Source organism: Pleurodeles waltl, chromosome 7 (assembly GCF_031143425.1).
Source record: "Pleurodeles waltl isolate 20211129_DDA chromosome 7, aPleWal1.hap1.20221129, whole genome shotgun sequence".
NCBI lineage: Eukaryota > Metazoa > Chordata > Amphibia > Caudata > Salamandridae > Pleurodeles > Pleurodeles waltl.
This window is the reverse complement of record NC_090446.1, coordinates 365,491,996-365,514,407: the sequence shown is the minus strand read 5'-3', so window position 1 is coordinate 365,514,407 and position 22,412 is coordinate 365,491,996. Positions and strand designations below refer to the sequence as shown.

The window sequence follows — 22,412 nt, the reverse complement described above, 5'->3', positions numbered from 1 at the left end:
CTCAGAGGGAACTGCAAAAGTCCTGCAGTGGTGGCTTTCGTTTTGAGATTGGGTCAATGACCGATCTCTCTCCATTCCCCAACCATATCTTACAGTAGTGACCGATGCATCAATCTTGGGAGTGGGCGGCCACATAGGAGAGGTGGAGATCGGAGGTCACTGGTCTCTGGCAGAGTTCAGACTCCACATCAATCTTTTTGAGCTCAGTGTGAACAGACTTTCATTGAATTAATTCCTCCCCTCTTTAAAAGGGAAAGCAGTGTAGGTATTCACAGACCACACTACCAGCATGTGGTAATGAAACAAGCAGGGCGGAGTTTGGTTGTGGACCCTTTGTCAAGAGGCTTTACGCCTCTGGACATGGCTGGTAAGGTACATCAAGACATAACCCTGGTGGTTCAACGTCTGGCGGGTTCGCTGAACGCCAGAGCGGTCAAACTCAGCTGAGAATGCTTAGTTAATTATGAATGGCGTCTCCATCCGGAGGTGGCAGAAGGACTCTTTCAGCAGTGGGAAAAGCCTTAGTTAGATCTGGTCGCCTCCTCAGATAGCGTGCAATGTCAGTAGTATTGCAAGTTGGAGTTTCCAAGGCGACAATCTCTCAGTGACACTTTTCGTTTTGAGTTGAACGCCAGCCTCCCGCACACCTTTCCGCCAATACCACTTCTGCTCAAGAAGATCAAGAATGACTGGCCCCAAGTAATCCTTGTGGCTCCAGACTGGGCATGAAGATTATGGTATCCTGAGCTATTGAGTATGCCCATCACTCATCCGATCAGACTGCCCCTTTGGGAAGATCTTCTGTCGCTGCAGCAAGGGAGGGCTCTCCGGCGGAACCTGCAAATAGATATTGTCTCTACCAGATAAGGCGTTACTGAAGGTAAGTAACTTAACCTTTAAATAAAACATTTTAAGGGAAGCCACATATAACAGTGACTTATGGTCTGCCAACCAACAAAGTGATGCAGCAAGCAATCTTAATGCTTCAATAAACTGGGTGTGTAAACACATTTTCTCTCATCTTTGTCTCCTTCCTCTCATTGTTCATTGTATAACCACTGTCATGGTGAAACAAGGCTGAAATGCATTTTTGTTTCAGGGAGTAATGGTCCTCAGAAGTTTTGTGTTGAAAAAGTGGGGAAAGAAAATTGGCTACCACGAAGTCATACTTGGTGAGTATACTTAAGAAAAACATTTTTTGTCCTCTCTGCTGCACCACTTCTGATGGGAAGGCATAGAACTAGCTTTTGATATTTGCCATGTTGAGAGAAGAGTTAGTGCCTCACACACTGAATTTTTCAATGAAGATTTATATATGCAGCTAAAAATGTAAATATCCTACATACTCAGTAGTTATGCATACTACATTATTTAATTGGAGTAACCTTCTTTATTCTGTCACTGCATAAAGCATTGCTTTAAAGTGGTACCATACTTCTTGACCTAGTGTTCAGCTTGTGGTCCCAGAGACAAACGTATTCATTACACATGTTGGGGTTAATTTATTGCCACCCAGGTGTCACTTATGAGCTCAAGTATCCAGGGGTGGCTCCTCCGTTAGGAGGAGCGTTACCAACTCCCCCTGCCACCCTCTCCCGCCAGCAGCGGCAGCTGCAAACCCTTTACAAGAAAATGATATTAAACTGCATTTATTATCGTTTTCTTGTAGAGGGGGAGGGCCACAGGACTCCCCCTCAGAGTGCATGTTGTGTTTGGCCGGCCACCACAAGCCAGCCAAACACACATGCGCAGTAGGCTCTCTCCAGCCCAGCAACACAGTTGCCGGGCTGGTGAGTGCATGCACAGGCTCCCATTCTCCCAGCAAATACTGACGCTGCTCTGAGCAGTGGCAGGGTTGGCCGCAGGGCAGGCTTGGAGCCTGCAGCAGAGGAGACTGAGAAGCAGAGCAGGTAAGTGTGTTTTGTTTTTTTGTTTTTTAAATTAATTTCTAGTTTATTTCCCCCCTTCCCCCGCTGCGCGCTGTCCGCCCCTTCCGCATGCTGCAACTGCAAGTATCTCTCCTGACACCCAACCATCCCGAGAAGTATGAGCTGTCCTATTCATAACCAAAATGTACTATTTATTCATTAAAAGATAATTAAAAGTAAAGCCCCCTTTTTCAACACTTTAATCACCACAGGAGTTTAGGGCAAATGGAGGCCCAGCCTCACAATTGCTATGTATTCTACCTGTCCTTTGAAGGATTAAGGATCACAGTCTCCTTCATCTCACGTCCCACTGTAATGACTCTCTGTGACTTGAAGTGTACTCTTAGCACCTCATAGGTCCATGGTTTAGAGATACTTGCTGTTTCATAAAGCTTTATGTTCACCATGTAGCTAGGCTTTGCGACTGTGAAAAATAAAATTTAGATCAGCAGAAATTCTTCAGCAAAAAAGTTGGTGGGAAGGCAATCACTGAATGTCAGCTTTACGAAGATGACTGCCCCTTCCCAAGTGATGGACTGTGAGCTCTTCATGTTTGAGGCTACAGTCCTGCCTCCACCATGAATCTGCTGCTTCCATAAATTGCTGCTAATGTAAAGATGGACCCACTACTATCAGTGTTCACTCAAGTTTCTTGACTCACTAACCCACAGCTACATATATCCTGCTGGTCTGTGGTTCAGGTGGGGCAGTAGGGAAAAGATCCCAGTTACGTCACCACTGCAGACCCGTGAGAGTGGGCTTTATATATTCTGCTGACCACCTGGGGATTTGGTCAGCCGGGAGCATGTACAAATAGTTACTGTTGACTGTTTCATGGTGGTCTTGAAAGTTTAAACTTGTGTTGCATGCTCTGTACACAGTAATCCACTGAGATCGGCTTTAGAATTTTAATTGCCTTACAATATGATACCGCTGCCCAGCGGCTCCTCAAAACTGAGGCTGCCAACAGACTCCACGTCCCAAAGCTCCTATATGCCTTTTTTGGTACATGAATGTTGGGATTATTAGTGGTGACAGAAAGGCTAGTAGGAACCCTGACCCAACTGAAAATCCAAAAGCTAGTTTGCACAAACCCTGAATACAAATATGTCGCCTCAAGGAGTCCCTTTAAATAGGCTGTACTGACGACACCTGGTGAAGAGCACACAGTGCTTCATCACTAGCGATGGGGCAAACGTTCATGAGGCAATTGAACAACAGTAAGTAACTGTTTACTCTGTATCGTGCACACTGTGGAAGCTACGCTTCCTCTGTTATTCAATAACTTGCTCTATTTGTGTATGTGTATTTTTTCGTTTTATCTTTTGGGCATTAATGCACATGGCAAATGAAATACTTTCTCATTGTTGTGCCATATATGATGAAAGAACCGCTCGGATTTTGGTTGGCCTCACAACTCTGAACGCAGAGTCTGGAAGTACTCAATTGCAGCATAATAGAGAGTGTGTTGAAAGGATTTCACAATACTGCACTTAGAGTAGGACTCTGTTGCTTGGGCAGCAGCATATCCACTTAACATGTCCATGTTCTTACTTGCCACACTACACACCAGTGTGGGAAAAGATTGTGGATTAATTAACCAGACCACACCTGACCCATCCCACTGCAAGGATACTTTATTGTGCATGCAAAGAAAGCCAGTGGCGTGCCAAGGGTATTTTGAGCCCTAATACACGCAAAGAAAATGCACCCCTATTCTTTGGTGTGGTAGTAAATAGTATCTATCAGTAGGGGTTTATGGGGGCCCCTTGGACCGATAGCATTGCACCTGCTGCACTAGTGAAAGCTACGTCTCTAAAAGAAACATTTATTTGGCACATCAAGCAAGATATCTGATACTTTGTGTTCTTACTGGCGGTTAGACCTTTTCTTATAACTATGTAATAGATTTTTTGTTTTTTTTTTAATGAAATTTCACAATTTGACTTAAATCCCTCTTGTTATTGTGTTTCCTTTCAGTTTCAACCGCCTGGACCTGCCACCCTACAAAAGCTATGAACAGCTCAAGGAAAAACTCCTTTTTGCAATAGAAGAAACAGAAGGATTTGGGCAGGAGTAACTGATGTGAAAAACAAGAACATTTATTTAAAAAATGAAAATAATTTTGTAATGAACATTCTTAAAACCCTCAACTCATTGCACATTTTGTAAATTAGCCTCTCGCCTGATTTCATTATTTAAAGTTATCAGTGTGTGTGTAAAACCTTTGACTACCATGCACCACACCCGCCACCTCAAGAGTTGTAACACCAATTAAATGGAATAGTATTGAAATATTTCCAGATTTTAATTGGCAAAGGATCACAGCTGCTAAGCTAGTTGGCTCTGACTTGAATGCAACCTATATGCTTGATGTTCAGGTAAATCCTCCAACATCCACAAGCTTGTACCGACATCCATCACTTAATATGTGTGTATTTAGACTTAGTATACCTGCACCTTAGTACATGAAGTCCGATCTGTTAATTTATTTAGTATATTGATGCAATGTGACATGAATTCCAAAAGCATCTCAGAACATAGTAAACTTTGCATCAAATATCACTGATGATTGACACAGGGGTATGTGACTTTGCAGGTTTCGTGATTCTCAGACCTTACTCTTACTCCTACTCCATTCCTGAACTTGACAAAATGTAAGATTGCTTTATCTGATCACCACATGTTCCACATCAAGGCATATTTTCTTAAGTTGCACCAGACACATTTCTAAAGTCTTGCACACTAATATTATATACCATCTAAACAGTATGCTATTGCAACAATGATATTTACTATGTAATGTCACTCTGTTATGCTTCCTAGTACTGCTTTGCCTTATTCTTCACAATGCGACAAGCGACCCACATCTGGATTAGTTCACAGAGTAGCTACTTCAACTCAACCAGTCGTCTGTCATAAGCTTTTGTAGGGCCCGGTCACAAACTTTCTGCGGTTTTATTTTTAGATAGTTGGAGCATATTGCTAGAAATGTAAGAGCATTGCCGTGACTCATTTCTAGGCATGATAGTTTTACATTACGATTTAGTGGCAGATGATGCTACTTTAGCAGTGAAAGTGTGAGGCCTAGAAAAGAGTAAGTCCTAGGGCAAACAGCCCCAGCCGCTTCTCACTTGTGAGGGCCCTGTGACTAATCAAGGTAAAAGAGGAATCTGAAAACTAAGAAGAAAGCAATTAAACATCAGAGTACCTCTTTTTGGTACTACCAATTTAAATGTATGTTATAACATGCCACTCACCATAATCACCTTCTTCTCTGTAGGAGTAATCAGGGTCTAGACTGTAAAAACGTTAAAGATTTTTCTACCACATCATTTGGAGTCGCTTTTTTTTAGCTACAGTTTTCCTGGGTGTCAATCTGCACCATTGTTAAAAAATTTGAACCAGTGAGTTTGATCACATTTCTGGGGTATCCATTCTTGCAGATTACTCCAGCCTACTTTCTCAAGAGGAGCAGCAGTACCCAGTTGTTGTTTTAAATATATGTTGCTTTTCAACATAACCTCGTCAAGGTATACAAATTAGTTTCAAAAGGTGATGTGGGGTTACAGGCATCATCCATGGGTCTTTCTAGGTAGACAGTTCCTGTTGCTTCAAGTCTTGGATGAATTGGCTTCTCATCTGCATTGTAGTGCTAAGGAAGAGGCATATTCAGAGCAAGTAATTCTAGAGATTAAACGCACTACATGTGAAAAAGGATGTCTTTGTGCTGTAGAGTCTGAGTCATCAAGGAGGTACTTGGCAGTAAAATTAGTGTCACCCATAAACTCATGGAGATTTTAAACCCCTTTTCAAATCATATTGGACTTAAAACAAAGACCTTAGTATAGGAGCTAGCTAAGTACTGTTAGTATGCGAAACAAATAATTTGGAGTCGACTTTGCCCTTGCTTTTTGGAATGTGTGATTTTTTTTTTGTTGGTTTTTTTTTTTTTGTATTACATATTCAAAACTTAAACGGAGCCCAATGTTGCCGATTTGCACGCTAAGACTGCACGTGTTGGTATTTTCTCTGAGTGCAGACTGCCTTTAAGACAACAGAAACTGCTATTTAACTTGATCTCAAGAGGCCCCTACCCATCCAGTAAGAGACTCTGGTAACCTAATGTCGGGACACTAAATCATACGAATAAAGGGATGCCTTTTAACTTAATGTTTTTAGAAAAAAAGTTCATGGATTACGTAGTGGATGTAGAGAAGAAACCATCTATGTTAACCTGGTATATTCGGGTGAAGACAGTTATGTTTATTGAAGATATAGGAATGAAGACATTTTCATCCGCATCTATTTGCAGAGCTGGTGTGACCTTATTGATTATACCTTTGAGCAACAGTTAAATGTGTCACATTTCAAGCTCTGTTTGTCCGTTAAATTGTTAGTACCAGGATTTTAATTTGCGACCATTTGAGAAATATGAACCAATACACACATTGTTGATTCTTATTTAAGGAACTCTCCTTTGAATAAGGATGTCCAAGAAATGTATAGCGCAAAGCTGTCTGAAGTGGGTGTTTCCTCTCTTAGTAGTTAAATGTAATTTGCTCCAAGGAACCGGCACGAACATTAGTGAAAACTTCACTAAACTGCTGATTAGAGTAGAGCCTAATGTGGCCGATCTACTTTAACAGAAATTGTCTTGAAAACACAGTAAGTATGCCTCAGAGATTGGAAAGCAGAGTTGCATCAAATATTGGCCCCCAACCTCACATGCTGATTTTGAGACAGTTGGTTTGGTTCCCAGATCATTTATCATGTTATCTCATACTGTTGCACACAATTCCATGTAATATTTTTAGTGCAAGAAAGAATGCAGACTATCTCATAATAGCTTTGTTAGATGACGAAAACTTAAGAAATGAGGCAGTGCAACCAAAGTTAACCATTCTAGTAAAGATGGAACAGTTGCATGGGATTCAAGTTATTTCCGTTGGTGAAGAATCAAGATAAATTAATTCCTCATGCAAAACTGTTAATAAAGCCTGTGATGATTTAGTTTTGAAGTATGTTGTAGTAAGACAATTCTCCTAACACTTATCTAAAGAAAAAAGAATAATGAGATTTCTTTGCCTTTGGAACTATCCACACCTAGTTCTGCTATCCTAAGCCACCTTTCTGCAACTGTGATGCAATCTACAGAGCAATAAAACATTGTGTATGTGTGGTATTCTGCATGCATTGCCGGGTGCAAGATATTTGGCTGCCAGTAGTAGATAATAAAATCAGGTCATTGTGTAACTGATATACCCTCACATTCTTCAGTCCCATTGTCAATATGGTCCACATTCTGTTTAAATAGAAACAAAGACAGTAAATCTTTCTTCAGGTTTGTCTGATCTAAAAGGTGCAGAAATTGGCCATAACATAACTTGATGTATAAAGGGGAATGCAGTGTTATGTATTGAATACCCATGTTAGTGCAGTTTCATGGTCTTCTCTGTGGTGGTAAGGGGAAATCTACTTTGCAGTTTATTACCTACCTACATTAGGTATATAAAGGAAACTGCTGATAGACTGATTTTCGGCTAGGGCATCCCTGAAATATCCTTGATTAAATTTGCTGTTGTGTAACAAAGAATAAATAAGTTACATTTGTGTGGTTTAAATGAACAATAGTTTTTCCAATGGTTGCATCTGTGTTTCACAGTTCCCCTCTGAGACGGAGCTGATTCTTGCTGTTTATATTGATTAAATAATATGCGTTTTCTTTAACTATTACCACATTCTGCTGACACCATCAAAAGCAGCTTAGTTGTCCGGTTGCTAAAGTGGCTCCTATAGCAGGATAATGGATCATCACTCATTCTTATTTTTTTAAATACTTTAGATATCTTTTTATTTGGCTGCAAAAAAATAACAGGGTTATTCACAAAATCTGTAAATTAATCTTAATATGTATTATTTTTCCATCATTTAAGATTGTCTATCTCCTTTCTGGTTCAAAATTCTCGTTCTGATGAATCTCTCTTAAACCTTCTGATATGCATCTGTGATACTGGGCATTCATATGCCCAGAACGCAATGTTTAGAGAAACAACAATGCTAATGTAATATTTATATTCAAAGGAAAAAGTACATTTCTGAGGAATGTTGGAGGCAGTGGTACCTTGCCGTAGATGGACGCATCTTTCTGAGTAAGAGAAGAGTTCGATTTTACTACGTACAATACCAAAGAAAATGTATTTTCTGTGATAGACCTGAGGTTTCTTGGTGGCAAGAATATCATTTGTCCCTGAATAGCACTGTTCCAAAAAGAGGAAAGACTCTTTTCACTAAGTCTGCAAAGACTTAGTGGTGATCGCATGTTAGTGTGTGATTCCTAAAGTGGTGATCGCATGTTAGTGTGTGATTCCTAAAGCTCTGTAATTTGAGTCTTTTTATTGTAGTAAATATTCTCACAATATACACAATGCCTGCCTTTTTAAATAGAACTAAGTGTTTTGATTTCGAAGAATAACTTGTGTCAAATCAAATGTTTCGACATACTCTTGATCTGTAAATCCTCTTCTCTAGACGAAACATCGACATATGGCTGAAAAGAGAACCTTATATGCCTATGCAACCGTTGATGTACATAACGTATTCCCAGCATTGAGTTGTATGCAGTATTACCAATATTGCCTTGATTACTAGGTTTATGTTGATGTTGGGAGAATGCACAGCATTTCGTTACTTACATTGTTCACCATTACATAGGCCACTTCTGAATCCTTGATGGTGTCCAATTTTCTGCCCCTTTCACCAGCAGACCGCGTTAATAGACTGTTATTTGGTGGACCCACGAAAAAAACAAAAAAACTGGAATTGTTAATAATAAATGCTTATGCTCCAGGTATTCATGTTAGCCTTCCAGTCGTAGCGTAAGAACATGGTTGTAAAAAATTACTTTTAAGCCCACAGGACAGTTCTCTAGCAATGCCACAAATGTGACTAGGAAGAGTAGCTCAACATTCTAGTTGACATGAGATATTGTTGCTTGCTGTTCCAACGTTGTAAACCTGAGCACCAGGATTTGGACCAAATTGCTTATGTGCCCATGTACCTGCATGCTTCCCCACGCAACTTAAAATCTTATTCTCATCCTTCCTGTAATTCTACACCTTCGTTCAGTCTCAGTTTGTTGATGTGCTGCTGACTCGGTCCCTACCAACTGCCTTGGTGCTTGTCACACACGGGATCTTAGGCAGGAAGAATGAAATGGTCTCCTAACTAGCTCAATAAATAGAAACACGCAAACGTCCAGTGACCCATTAACACTACAAACGTGCAGAAACATATTTATGATTGTTGGGTCCATATTGCTGGTGGTTTCCGATATGTCGTTATAAATATTTTTATAAATGCACATCTTCAGGTTTACTAACAAGACAATGAAAACAGGAGTACACTCAGGCTGGTGACAACGTTCCAAGGTGACCATTGTTTGGGGCCATACTGCCTTCAGCATGACATTCAACCCTATTAAGTTGTTAGGCAGCACAGTCTTTGTGGATTTTCATATCGTAAACAAAATATAAAAATGACTCACGTTTTTGCTTGACATTTTTCAACTTAATGCCCTGCAGATTAAATACTTTCCCAGCATCCCTTTTCACACATCTCACTTATTTTACCTCAGCTTCCATATAAGAAACTGATAAGATGTTGAAATAAACATGTAAAATGTAAAAGGATAATGCATGGCAACAGTCTTTTGTTGGTTCAGTTTCTCATTCTGCTTTAAGAATTTAGGGCTTTTCTTCGGGGGCCTAGAAATGTTGTGTTTAACATGTATAAATATATCACGTAAGAGGCTATGTGCCCTATATTTTTAAAATAAAGACTAAATACGAATATGGCCTTGGCCCTAGTTCTATAGGGCTTGGTTGTTTAATATTTTTATGGTTAGCATATTTAGTTCTGAAACAGGTAATATGCTTGTAAATATGTTTGCTGTCTGGAGGCTGTCGTTTGTTACTATTTCTTCCCTTAATTTAAAAAGTGCTTTGTTATGGGTCTTTACTGCTGTACCATAAAAAATGAAAGGGATCTGAATAAACCCCATACCCCATATCTTGTAATTTAATATATTGTAACACTACTTGTTTTAACTGAAAAAGATCCGGCAGTGTGTGTGAAAAAAACAAAAAGGAAATGGGCTAAACTGTAATATGTAAAATAGATTTATTGTAAATTAACATGATTGAATCCATTGATCAGCACTAAAAATTACATTGATTATTGATTTTATCATTGGTGAAATAACAAATTCTGTACATTTTTCCGCCATGTTATTTGTGAAATAAAAGGAAAGTAATATTGGCGTTAACTACCGTCTGACTTTTTTTTGTGTGTGATTGTTATGAGGAGCTGAATATTTAATGAAGATTTAAGCTACTGCTAGGGTATTTTTCATCTATTTTTTATAGGTGACATTTGTGCATCAGCACTTGAAACTTGAATGCAAAACTATTTGTCAGAATAACAGTTCTTGTGAATCTGGTTTCTGTTGCACATCACCCCAGCCTACTTACTTTATTCTTGAACCAAGGTGGCGAAGCTGGGAAGTTGCAGTTTAGTGAGCATGCCATTCCCTTTTAAGACGATCATATATCTCCTAGTGTTATTTTTATCCAAATAAGTGATTTGCATGTGGTTTTGTTCTAAAAGTACTAATGTTCTGTTGCTCATAATCTGCTGTTAGAACTCATGCAGAACCTGCCGAGAGTTGAGCTGCTCTCGTTTCCGTGTAAGATGTAGCTCCTTTACAGCCAAACGCAGCAAATTTGAAAGGGTTAGTAATTAGCACTTCTTTTTGTAGATTTCTCATTAAGAAGTACCTCCATCGTTTCGGACTCGCTCTCTAAAATATTTTCCTAGAATTTAACCAGTCTGCAGCCAGTCAGAACATTGCAGAGTAATTCAATCAGTCAAAATGTGTAGAGCGCGCTACTCACCTGTGAGGGTCTCAAGGCGCTGGGGAGGGGGGAGAAATAAGGGGGGGGCAGGGAGGGTCACTGATCGAACAACCGTGTCTTGAGGTTCTTTCTGAAAACCAGGAGGTCTTTGGTTTTGCGAAGGTCAGTGGGGAGGGAGTTCCAGGTTTTGGGGGCGTGGTAGGAGAAAGACCTGCCTCCTGTGGTGGTGTGTTGGATGCGGGGGACTGTGGCTAGGGTGAGGTCGGCTCATCGGAGGTTGCGTGTGGGAGTGTGGAGGTTAACTCTTTCTTTGAGGTAGTAATTGAGCTGTGTCACAGCATCGAACCGAAGTCTTTTATGTGTATCGATCCAAAAGCGCAGTTCACTGTACTGGCCATTCGTCTGGGCCCGTGAAGGGGTAGCTCAGATGCATCTGCGCAAGGTGGCATTGTGCCCTCTGCACATAGAGCACTGCATCCACACAGGCAATAAACAATAGTGAGTGGTGTACAAGCTTCACAAAAGGCGCTGCTAATTCATTATTTTGGGTATCACAAACAAGGAAATTCTGATGGATACTTCTAACTGCAGTTGTTTTCAGATTGCCAATGGACATGCTCTTTGACGGCTCTAGACTTGTTGAGGGAAAAGGCCGACAGCATTAGAAAGGCTTAAGGACATTTGTGCTACGGCTCGCCCTCTAGGGTTGCTCTTGCCAGCCTATCAATTTTAACAGCAATACAGAAAGTTCAGAGGGTACTCGTGGGGCTTGGCATACCTACAACACAGCAGCCTCCTCAGCCAGTTCTGTAACCAGCTCAGAATTTGTGCAGGTCCAATGGGTGTGGTGGCAGGTGAATCCTCTTTCTTCCTCCCCTGCTGCTCTCGCCACCAACCTGCTCTAAGTAGGCCTTTCTGTACCCGAGTCTGGATGTAGATCAGTCTCAGATTTTTCCTCACTGGCTGGAAATCTATCACGTTGGATTGCTAGGTACTGCAAATATTTCAAAGGGGCTATGTCAAACATTTCATTTCCTCCACGAAGTGTGGTGTGTCAACTAAGGTTTTGTAAGAGTATGCTACCAACTTGATGCAGGAGATCAATCTACCCCTGGCGAGTGTGCCTTCAAAAGAGTATCTGAATTGGAAAAAGGCAGTGGGGTGTTACTCCTGCTATTTTCTGATACGGAAGACAGTTTGAAGTCCTCCAGCCTCTGATTGCCTTCTAACAAAAAAACTAAAATTATAACTGTGAATCAGCTTTTCTTTTGCTCCGTACCTAGGAGACTAGATTATGTTCTTGGACATGCAGGAAGCATATTTTCTTATGCTCGTCCTGCAGTCCCACAAACTTTACTCATGCTTCATAGAGGATAAAAATCCCAATTTGTCATTCACACTTGGGGGGTCACATCATCCACTAGACACTGCTCATCTTTGGAGACCAAGTTTAAATGTATTCCCTTAGTTCAGCACTTGGCTACTTGAGGCATGTTTGCAGCAGACTGCCACAGACCATGGTTGCCCTTCTTTCATGAATGAGATTTATCATTAGTGCACCTGCTCCAAAGATTTTCTTCATAGGGGCTGTCCTTGTCGCTGTGGTGTGAAATTCCTTTGCGCTTCTATAGCGAGTATGGGACATTCAGGATATGGCCCCATTGTCGTGCCCATTCCTGAGTCTTGGTGAGGATGATTCTGAGGCTTCTTGAGCACCTAGCCTTGTGCATGCTCTTTGTTATGAGTGCCAAATGACACATGTAGACTGTGAGGAAATAGAATGTATTATATGATGTGGTAGTGCAACCTCACTGCGTGATACTTAGCAAACCTTTAAGGACCCTTGGGTTTTGTCTGTCAAACCCTCTCCTTAATCCTGGGCACCTGTGGTACTGAGCAGCAGGACTGACACAGAGTACAAAGTGTTAAACATTTAAACAGCACCAAAACAATTGAAGAAGAAATTGCCACACTCAAGAAATCTGACTCAAATTTATATAAATAGTTTTTTTGTTGTTTTTTTTAAAATTGAGATACTAGAATGAAAAAGATCCACCAGTGGGTTTTGGAGATATAGGGCCTCATTATTAGTTTGGTGGTTAGACCGCCAGACAGCCATTTTGATGGTCCCAAAAAGACCACCATGTTGGCGGTCCTTCGGATAGCCATATGATGCATTATACAGTCAGGACAAGCGACCACCAAGCAAAAATGGCAGATCACCAGCGGCATGGCAGCCTGGAAATTGGTAGTCCGGCCTCCAGCGCAGACAGCACAGCGACCAACCACCGAGCATATTACAAGCGCACAGTCGCTGTGGTGGTCCCCCATGGCGGTCAGCCAATGGCAGTCCGGATCTCGGCGGCTGGTAGTCAGCAAAGTAATAGACAACTGCATATTGGATTAATTTCAAAACAACACAGCTGACACACATTGCCACAGTGGACACACCTGCAAAGGACACTATAAAACACACCCCGTCACAGACCGCTAGCCTAGGCATTTACAACGCCAAACACAGAAGCCAGAGCAACATTTTTCACAAACAATCCATAGATTAGGCACACCTTTTTTCACTATCCCATAGATCACTCTACACACGTTTGTCAATTCATACCCTTTTACACTTCCCGTTTAGTGAGTCACTGTCCCCTATAGTTTCCCCCCCCCCCCCCCCCCCCCATGTCGCATTTAAAAAAAATCCCTGTTTTTCAGAAGATGAATTAAGAGTCATGATGGATGAAATGAACCCCAGTTGTTTGGAGACAAATCCAGCACACTCCTCTCAGTAGGAGACTTGAAATGTGGGACAGGATAGTCAACAGAGTCAATGCTGTAGGCACCACCCAGCGCACAAAGTGTCACCAAAATGCTATGTCATGCATACTCGTATCTCACCTTTTGCCACTGTCTTGTTCATGTACCCTACCTACATTCAGTACTCATGAGTCTAAACACTGCCATTCTGTACTGTTGGACCCAACAGCAGAGCTACTAGGTCCATCACATGCCATTGGTCTAAATGGGGCATGTAACCCTTTCACTAACAATATCAATACCAGGACTCATTGTATGTCTCAACAGGTAAATGTATTCCCAAACCTAAATGCAATCTGTATACAGATATGTAATACCCAACATCTATATAGCATGTCTACAGAGAGTTACCTGATAGCAACTCCTAGGAGGCCCTGTTTCTATAACTCCAAGCACCAGACCAGTGTTTACTTGTCAACATACCCCTGTTTGGTAACTCAAGTGAAGTTAATTCACCTGGAAAGATAACATTTGTCAAGTGTGTGTAGTATAGAGAGTGACATGACTGCAATTCCCAGGAGGCATTGCTTCTCCAACTACTACCACCATTACAGTGGTCGTGTTACAATGCATCTGTTTATCAACTCTCAAATGAAGTATACTCACTTGGGAGTGATCAAACACAGTTTATGCCCAAATTACAGACGTTTGTCGACATAGTTTCATCTTGTCTTGCTAACCCAAGATTACATTTTTGAGGACAGAAATGACACTTTACCCTTAGTGTGGAACAGTTATTCCTAAGGCCTCAAGGTGCATAACTAAAATGGCATTCACAGCAGACACATTCACACTGTACTGACAACGTGATGACGTCAGTCACATATACAATAAACACCTGGGTCTAGCTGCATCATAATCAACTAGGCCTCAAAATGGCCATAGACCATCTTGCTTAGCAACTGTTATGGCTGCAGTGGTGGCAAGATGGCATTCTCATGCCATTCTCCCAAGTGCTAATGATCTGCACATTTCAGCAGCTCCTTGACCTAAATGGAATTGGCATGTTTCACAAATGTCATGTCAATACAACTAATACCATGAGTACTTGTTACAATAGGGTTAGGTGCAACTTAACTTTGTATTGTAACACTAACCTGTTGTAGTCAGATGTCACAGTACAACTAGTAATATTGTACATTTTACATCAACAGGTCGAGCTGCCATTGGGCGCACACAGGCCACCGAAAAGACTGCCACTACCCCCCCCCCCCCCCCCTCCCCAGATAAAGCCCTCAGTGAAGAAGACACTCCTGGACCTGGAGGATGGTTCTGTGCAACCTGGTCAGACACCAACAGTGAATCTCACTGTGGCCACATCAACACCTCCCAGCCTGTTGCCTCATCACAAGAAACCATTCTCCCAATCTCCCCCCTACCCCCCCCCCCAAAAGAAAACCTGTGTCCCTAGCACCGTGTCTACCATCTTGTGCCCCCTAGTCCTGGATCCTGAGTTGCAGCACAACACTTCCGACAATGAGGTTCTAGGATCAAGTTTGAGAGTACACTCTGTGGCAAGGGCACAGGCCTGTAGGAGTAGGGTGCGTTGGAAGGATGCTGTGGGCCAGCAGGGTGAGGACACTGGGGTGTCAGCCACATCTTGGGGGTCTATCAGGAGTTCCAAGGTGTGATGGGCCAGGTCTTGCCCGAACTCCGGGAAATCAAGCAGCCACAGAGGTGACATGCACAGAGAAATGCAAGAACAGATGGAGGTCCACAATACCAATATGGCCTCCCTAACGGGTGCTGAGGAACATTCATACCACCTTGAGTAGGGCTTTTCAACATTAGTCTACCTCTTTAGCTCATTAACACCAGGCACATATACATCGGTACCAACCACTGGAAGGGATGCCTCTTCCTTTGTAGCAGCAGGTTCAAACCCCTCACCCCCCAACTCTTGCAAACACTCTGTTTACTGATCCTGAACCACATACCAGTTCCAATGAGAGGAGTACTTTTGTGTCCCAGTGGTGTGGCATCTACTCCAGTGATATTCACCATGACTGACCCCTTCACTTTACTTTTTTGTTTCTTCGTGTCCCAACTGTATATTCTGCATTAGCATTGTAATAAATTCACCCACCACAAACCTGTTGTCTGCTTGCTTAATTCTTAACCTTTTTCTATGTTGAGGTGTGAGGTCAAGTGGACCATATGATGAAGACACAAGCTACTTGTGCAAGGAGGGCTATGTTACAGGTACACAGTGTCTAGCTCAGGATTACAACCAATACACACCAACACATTAGTACAGGTGACTGGTCAAACTAAAAATGTTATTCCAGTGCACAGCACATAGGCTGTCAATATGTCAGGACTTTTAGAAATGTGGATATGTGAGGTACAGACCCCGAGACCATGAAGGAAAGAGATTTGTCAGACTTTGTCCTCTAGAATAAGCAAACATTAAAGTGGTTGATGTCACCAGCTTGAGCCTTATCACATACCACACCAAAGTAATCAAACATCACATAATACAAGATACAGACAGATGGCAGTACAAAAGTCCCTGATCACAGGCACATCATAATCCAGTGCTCATGCATCTGGTGGTATGACACAAACATGTCAATGTTCTGGCACAGTCACTGTGGCCTGCAATGAGGACACACATCCACAGCTATATACAGGTCAGAGAAAAAAAGAGTTTTTAGCCAATGTGAAGATATAATTACTTGGTCAAAAGATAGGAATACATATCTTATGACCACATGATCACACAAATGATGCATTAGGCCCCACCACAAGACACAACACAGTTCAATATGCACATCTGTACCTCCACCCAAACACTGCAAACTCTCTCAGTACAGGTCTCATACATCCAAACTCTGCAACCTACATTACCTGAAACAATCCATGACCATTTTGTATATAAGAAAGCGTCAGATACCTGCCAATGTCACAACTCTGAAATGCTCACATGAAGATGACATAGTGAAGGTACCTGTTCAAAGAACAAAATAAGAAGTATAGGCTTGAAACCATACCTATGACACAAGTCACATTGCAAGCAACTGGAAAACAATGTAGATTGCACGGAAACTGACACAAACAAAGCAACATCAAGTTGGGGGGGGGAGTGGTCAAAAGTTTTTTTTTTTATCAAGCAGCCTTTGGTTGAATATTGTAGAGTTTCAGCTCCCTAGCTGTTTCCAAAACACTCAACTCCACACATTCTCATAACTACAGTTCATTGTACAGTCACAGTCAAGACATCAAATGACATACTTGACTCATGAAAAGTAGCTGTGGATGAGATTTTCCCACAAGTCAGCTTCTTCCTTTTCACCACTGTCATCCTTACTTGGCATTTCAGGGGTGTCACCCAGTGGCACTCTGGGTTGTACAGGATATTCCTCTGTAGGGCCATGTTTTGGAGCATGCAGCATGCCACAGTGATCTGACACACTTTCCCGCATAAGTGGAGGAGGGTTCCACCAGTCCGGTCAAGACAGTGAAATCTGGCCTTCAGGATCCCAAAAATCCCCTCCACTGGCTGCCATGTTCGTCCATGGGCCTCATTGAAGCGGACTTCCCCTGGCATAGTTGGATTCCTCAGTGGCGTCATTAACCAAGGACAGTTTGTATATGCTGCATCTCCTGTCAAGGAATGGGGCAGAAGTGCAACAATGAGCCACTCACTTCATGATTGTAGCACCTGGCATTGCTGTCACAATCAAGGCAGACATGACTAAGTATCCAGTCAGGGCCCTCTCTGGGTGCAGTTGTGACATCAGCTAAGGTATGGTGCTGTTCCGCATAATGAAGGAACCATGGGCTGAACCCAGTCAACAAGCATAGACATGTGAGATGTAGAGATCTGCCAAACAGACAACTTGCACATTAATGGAATGAAAGTTCTTTCTGTTGTGATAGGCTTGTTCAGTGGCCTGTGGAGGCACCAATCCAACATGTGTGCCATCAGTGGCCCCCACCACATGTGGGAGGCGGCGCAAGCCCACTATTGTTTGCCTATCCAGCTGGTATTACATGATGATATTGCGTTCTTCCATGGTATGAAGGTCTGGCAGTTGCACTGTAGACAGGAGGTTTTCACATCCTCCCTCTCCCAGGGAACCTACGTGTGACAAGATGTGAGCTGTGACATCTGAAAGAGACTTCCAGTTGCAGATTCCTTACCTTAGAATTTTCCCCCAGACGTCAGACTGGATCGGGGAATCTGCAACTAGAATATGTCCCTACCAGATATTTTGTTACCGAAGGTAAGTAACTTGTACATAAGTCAGTGTGTCCTCAGCAACATGCATGACGATATTATTTGACAAATCATTTCTGACTGGATAGACATGGCACCCAGTGCACATCACAGCTGCAAACTACACAAGGATCACATGTGACCCCCCATGGTTTTCAACAGATGTCCAACACATGGATTTGAATAAAACTCAGAATTGCAACACGATTGCCTCTCGAAATGTGACTGTATATTCTGACTGCCAAAATGACCGCAGACACTGGTGGACCGTTCACCGCTGTAAAATGCCATCTGTGCCCTGCAAGATACTACCATGGTGGTTGAGTAGAAGGACCTGCGAGACAACATATGTTAAGGATGTTTGTGATGCAACAAAACAGGTATTGTAGGTGTGACACCATTTGGAAACCACAACTCATTTTAGGCCGCCAAAAGGCCTGACCTAATCCAATGGACCCTAGGAACCACCCCCGACCGCCAGAGGAAGTCATCATGGTGGTAGGCGGTTGCAACAACGGTGGACACAGCCATAGGCTAACATTGACAGTTGGAGTCTTGGACCAAAGGCTGTGTCTACCACCGGTGACGACCACGTACATGGCAGGCTTGGCTGCCATGTTGTGCAGATTGACTCACTTGACTCCTGACACTGCTGCCAGCAATACCTCCATGACCTGAGCTCCTGTGTGCTGCCTCTTGGGGCAATCATACCACGGCCAGCAGGTGATAGGACCCCTGCCTTCTCTCCAGAAGATCTGAAGAGGCTTGTCAATGAGGTCCTAACCTTGTATGGAAAGCTCTGTGGCTCAACAGAGGAGCAGATAAGTACCTCATGTGCACAGTTTTCTCTGTACAGTGTGCCCCTGTGTGCCAGTTAGACGTCTTGTGTGCCTGTTGTTGCAGTCTGTGTGGCATCAATGGGATGTACAATGTGTAGGTATTGGTGGCCAGTACTATATGTTAAGATCAGTCACATTGTGTTGTTTAAGGTTTTTGGGTTCCTTGATCCTCGTGTTGGATGCACGTAACTAGGTAAAGATACTTTACTGCCATCCAATGACATCTCTTTTTTCATGATTGTTGTAAATGTTGGACAGCATGTGTGTTCATGACAGCATGAGCTGTGGATGCATCTTTTATGAGTCATTTGAGCATCATATAAGCAGTATGTAGAGTACCCCTGGATTTTCAACCCACATCTGGCCTTACCAAATTGTAGTCTGGAATCCATATTCTGACTCACTCTGCCCTTCAGGTTGTCACACACAGCACATACCAAATTGCTCATGGCCACATTATGTACTGTCATGCATGGAAGTGATGGAAAGGGAGTGTCAGATAGGTTCGGTATGCTCACCCTGCAGAGACCAGGTCCTTTCAAATGTATCTCCCAGTATGGGACCTAGTCTAGGCTGTGGGGGAGTCACTGTGGCTATGTAACTGTGGACCTGTGCCCACTCCCTGTACACCAACAGATCCTGGCATGTGGACAATATGATGCTCTAGTGGCAAAACTTGCCCTGAATGCCTCAGTCTATTGACTAAATTAGGAATGGATACTGAGGTAAATCATGAAACTAGTTCATTTGTGCATTTTGTATTACTGTCAATGTGTATCTTTGACTCATGACAGGTCCCTTACTCCTACAGCTATGTTGTCACCTTCACACAGTTCATATTTGTCCTGTGCTGGCTTATTGAAAAAATGACAGTCCCACAGTGCAGACAGTGGGTTGGTTCCTGGAAGGTCATGATATGTGAGTCAGTAGCTTGGTCAAATAGCAGTAATTGTACAATGCCTGCCTTTGCACGTTGGATGCCATCTCTGTAGGATGGACACATGTTCAAAGGAGTCTTCTGTGGTACAGGTACATACCACAGAACCCGCTCCCTGAAGTAGTACGAGTCTGCATTTGTTAGGCCACATGTCCACACATGGACTAGGGAGACCTTTCTTTAGCCACCATGCGAGCCCCTTCATTGTCACTCAAATTTAATAGTGAAGTCTGTACTAAGTTAGTTGCCTGTGGGACTGTATGCAGTGAGTCAATCTCACAGAGTGGTAATGTGTTGGTTCATTCAGGCCTAAGCAGTTACCTTTCAGAAGACACGTGTAGTGTTTCATTGGGGCTCACATCACAGTACATGTTGCTGGAGCATGGGCTATCTGATATCAGTAAGCTTGCTTAGTCATTTTAGGCCATGAGCAGGGTAGTGGGTTAGTCTACAGATGGAACTATTTATGTTTGTAGTCATGTCCCTGTACGTATTGGCTTGTGTGTTTCACACTTGAGGAGTGTTAACCATTTAAAAAATTTTAGCTTGGTGTTTCTGACATGTATGTGACTCAACAATTTGATAAAAAAACGTGTGATTGTAATCTCTTGATTTTGTCTTTTGCATCCATGCAGGTTAACGCCCATCAGACGAAGGAGCTGTGGAGAGCTATCACCTGGAAGGTGCGTACCCTGGGGGTCCATAGCCAACGGAACACCCACTGTCAGAAAAGGTTGAAGGACCTGAAACCCTGGGCCCAGAAGATCGCAGAGGTCCAGCTTGGGCTGTCCTCCCCCCATGGACAGGGTGCGCGTCAGACCTTAACGCCCCCACCCCCAATGGCCCACCTGCTGGGGGTGGCCTTTCCAGAGTTTGATGGGCGTATGAGAACAGCACAGTAGCCACAAGGGGGTGAGTACAAGGCAAGTGAATGTGTTAGGTTCTGACAGCTCCCCCTGATGATTAGGGATGAGCCATGTGTAATACAGTAGATGAGTGATTGTTTTTGTAGATATGTCATGTGGTGCATACTGATGTGCCTTGCCTATTGGCCCAGGGACCTAGAACACAACTGTGTACAATCCACAAATGTTTTTCTCTCCAGGGACTACATATGGCTGTGTGCATTGACCAATCAAGTACTGTTTGTTGTTGTAGTAGGTGTACATTCTGTGCAACAGACCACTACTCTGCAGTGTTACAGGCTAAAAGAAAGGTAGTGATGTAGCACTGTCCTCAGCCATGTGTCTGATTGTAGGAGGTTGGCCTGGTTTGTAGTGGGTACCTTGGGTACTTACACCTTATACCAGGTCCAGTTATCCCTTATTAGTGAAGTAGTGGTGTTCTAGCAGCTTAGGCTGATAGATGTAGCTATAGCAGAGCAGCTTAGGCTGAACTTGGAGACATGCAAAGCTCATGCAATACCACTTATAGTTACACAGTACTTATACACAAGTAAAGACAATACTCAGTGTTACCAAAAATAAAGGTATTTATTTGGGTGACACAGTACCAAAAATATCTTAGAGACAATACTCCTTCTGGAGGTGAGTATTATACACAATATATACACTAGACACCAAAATTAGACAAGTAAATAGTCATAGAACAATGCAAACAGTAGGAAATCCTATAGAATGCAATGGGAGAAAATAGGTCTAGGGGCAAAACAAACCATATACTAAGAAAGTGGAATGCAAATCATGAATTCTCCCCTAGACAAGTGTAGTGTGTCCAGAATCGCTGGGAGAGTAAGAATACAGTAAAGGTAAGTAAATTACCCCACCCCAGAGCCTAGAAAAGCAGGAGTAAAGTACTTCAAGTTTCCTTAGGACACGCTACACCTCACAATTGGGATTTTGCAGCAACCAACTAAGCCTGCAAGGAACAACTGCTGGAATCCTGGACCTAAAGACCTGCAAAGGAAGGGGACCAAGTCCAGAAGTTGAAAGAAGTTCCAGGAAGGACAGGAGCCCCTGCCAACCCAGAAGAGGGTGCAAAAGAAGAGTCCCCGGTTAGCCGAAGACTGCAGGAATGCACCCTAGGAAGATGCCAGCGGCTTCCTGCGTGATTCCAAAGATGTCCCACGGCGTGAAGATCGTTGCAGACGTGATTTCGGGTTGGAAGTCGCCAACAAGCCTTGGCTATGACAAAAGTGCGTCTTGCGCCAAAATGGTGCTGGGTGGACCCAGGAGGGATCTGGGGGCCTCAACTCTGTGTGAGGTGGAAGAGGGGGCTCTCAGCACTTTAGAGAGCCCTCATGATGCCAGCCAGCACCCCAGGGAGTCGCACGATCCGGGGACAAAGGAGGTGCAAAACGCGGTTGATGCAGCACAACAAAGAAAGGTACCACCCCGCCGGAGAGCAACTCAGCGAGTTGAGCGTTGCAGGATGGAGTGCTGGGGACCTGGGCCAGGCTGTGCAAATGGTGCACAGAGGCCTCAGGAGGTGAAGAAGACGCAGTACACAGGGGTACCATCGCTCTTAGGGAAGGCAAGGTCTTACCTCCTCCAAATTGCGTCAGCAGGATCTCAGGACAGTCTATGTCAATGATGTCCACCCTCTGTGTCCTTAGGAGCATGCTCATCGCTGTGAGAGGAGTCCAAGGGTCCCGGTTGTCATCTTGGAAGGTGCCTGCTTGAAGCAGGGGAGTGACTCCATCACTCCACAGGAGATTTCTTTGGTCCTTCTGGTGCAGGATGAAGACAGGGAGTCCTCAGAGCATGCACACCGTGGAAACTGTTGCAGTTGCTG

General features: G+C 43.1%; 1 protein-coding gene across 3 annotated transcripts in view; it reads left to right on the top strand.

The window, feature by feature from the left end:
- ITCH (itchy E3 ubiquitin protein ligase) overlaps positions 1-10,254 on the top strand; it is a 779,961-nt gene extending 769,707 nt beyond the window's left edge. For all 3 annotated transcript variants that reach the window (XM_069243816.1, XM_069243814.1, XM_069243815.1), the window contains 2 exons: positions 1,100-1,172; positions 3,909-10,254. In XM_069243816.1, coding sequence (XP_069099917.1) covers positions 1,100-1,172; positions 3,909-4,008 — 173 coding nt within the window. In that variant the 3' untranslated portion in view covers positions 4,009-10,254. The remainder of the gene's footprint in view (positions 1-1,099; positions 1,173-3,908) is intronic.
- Positions 10,255-22,412: the final 12,158 nt, after the last annotated feature.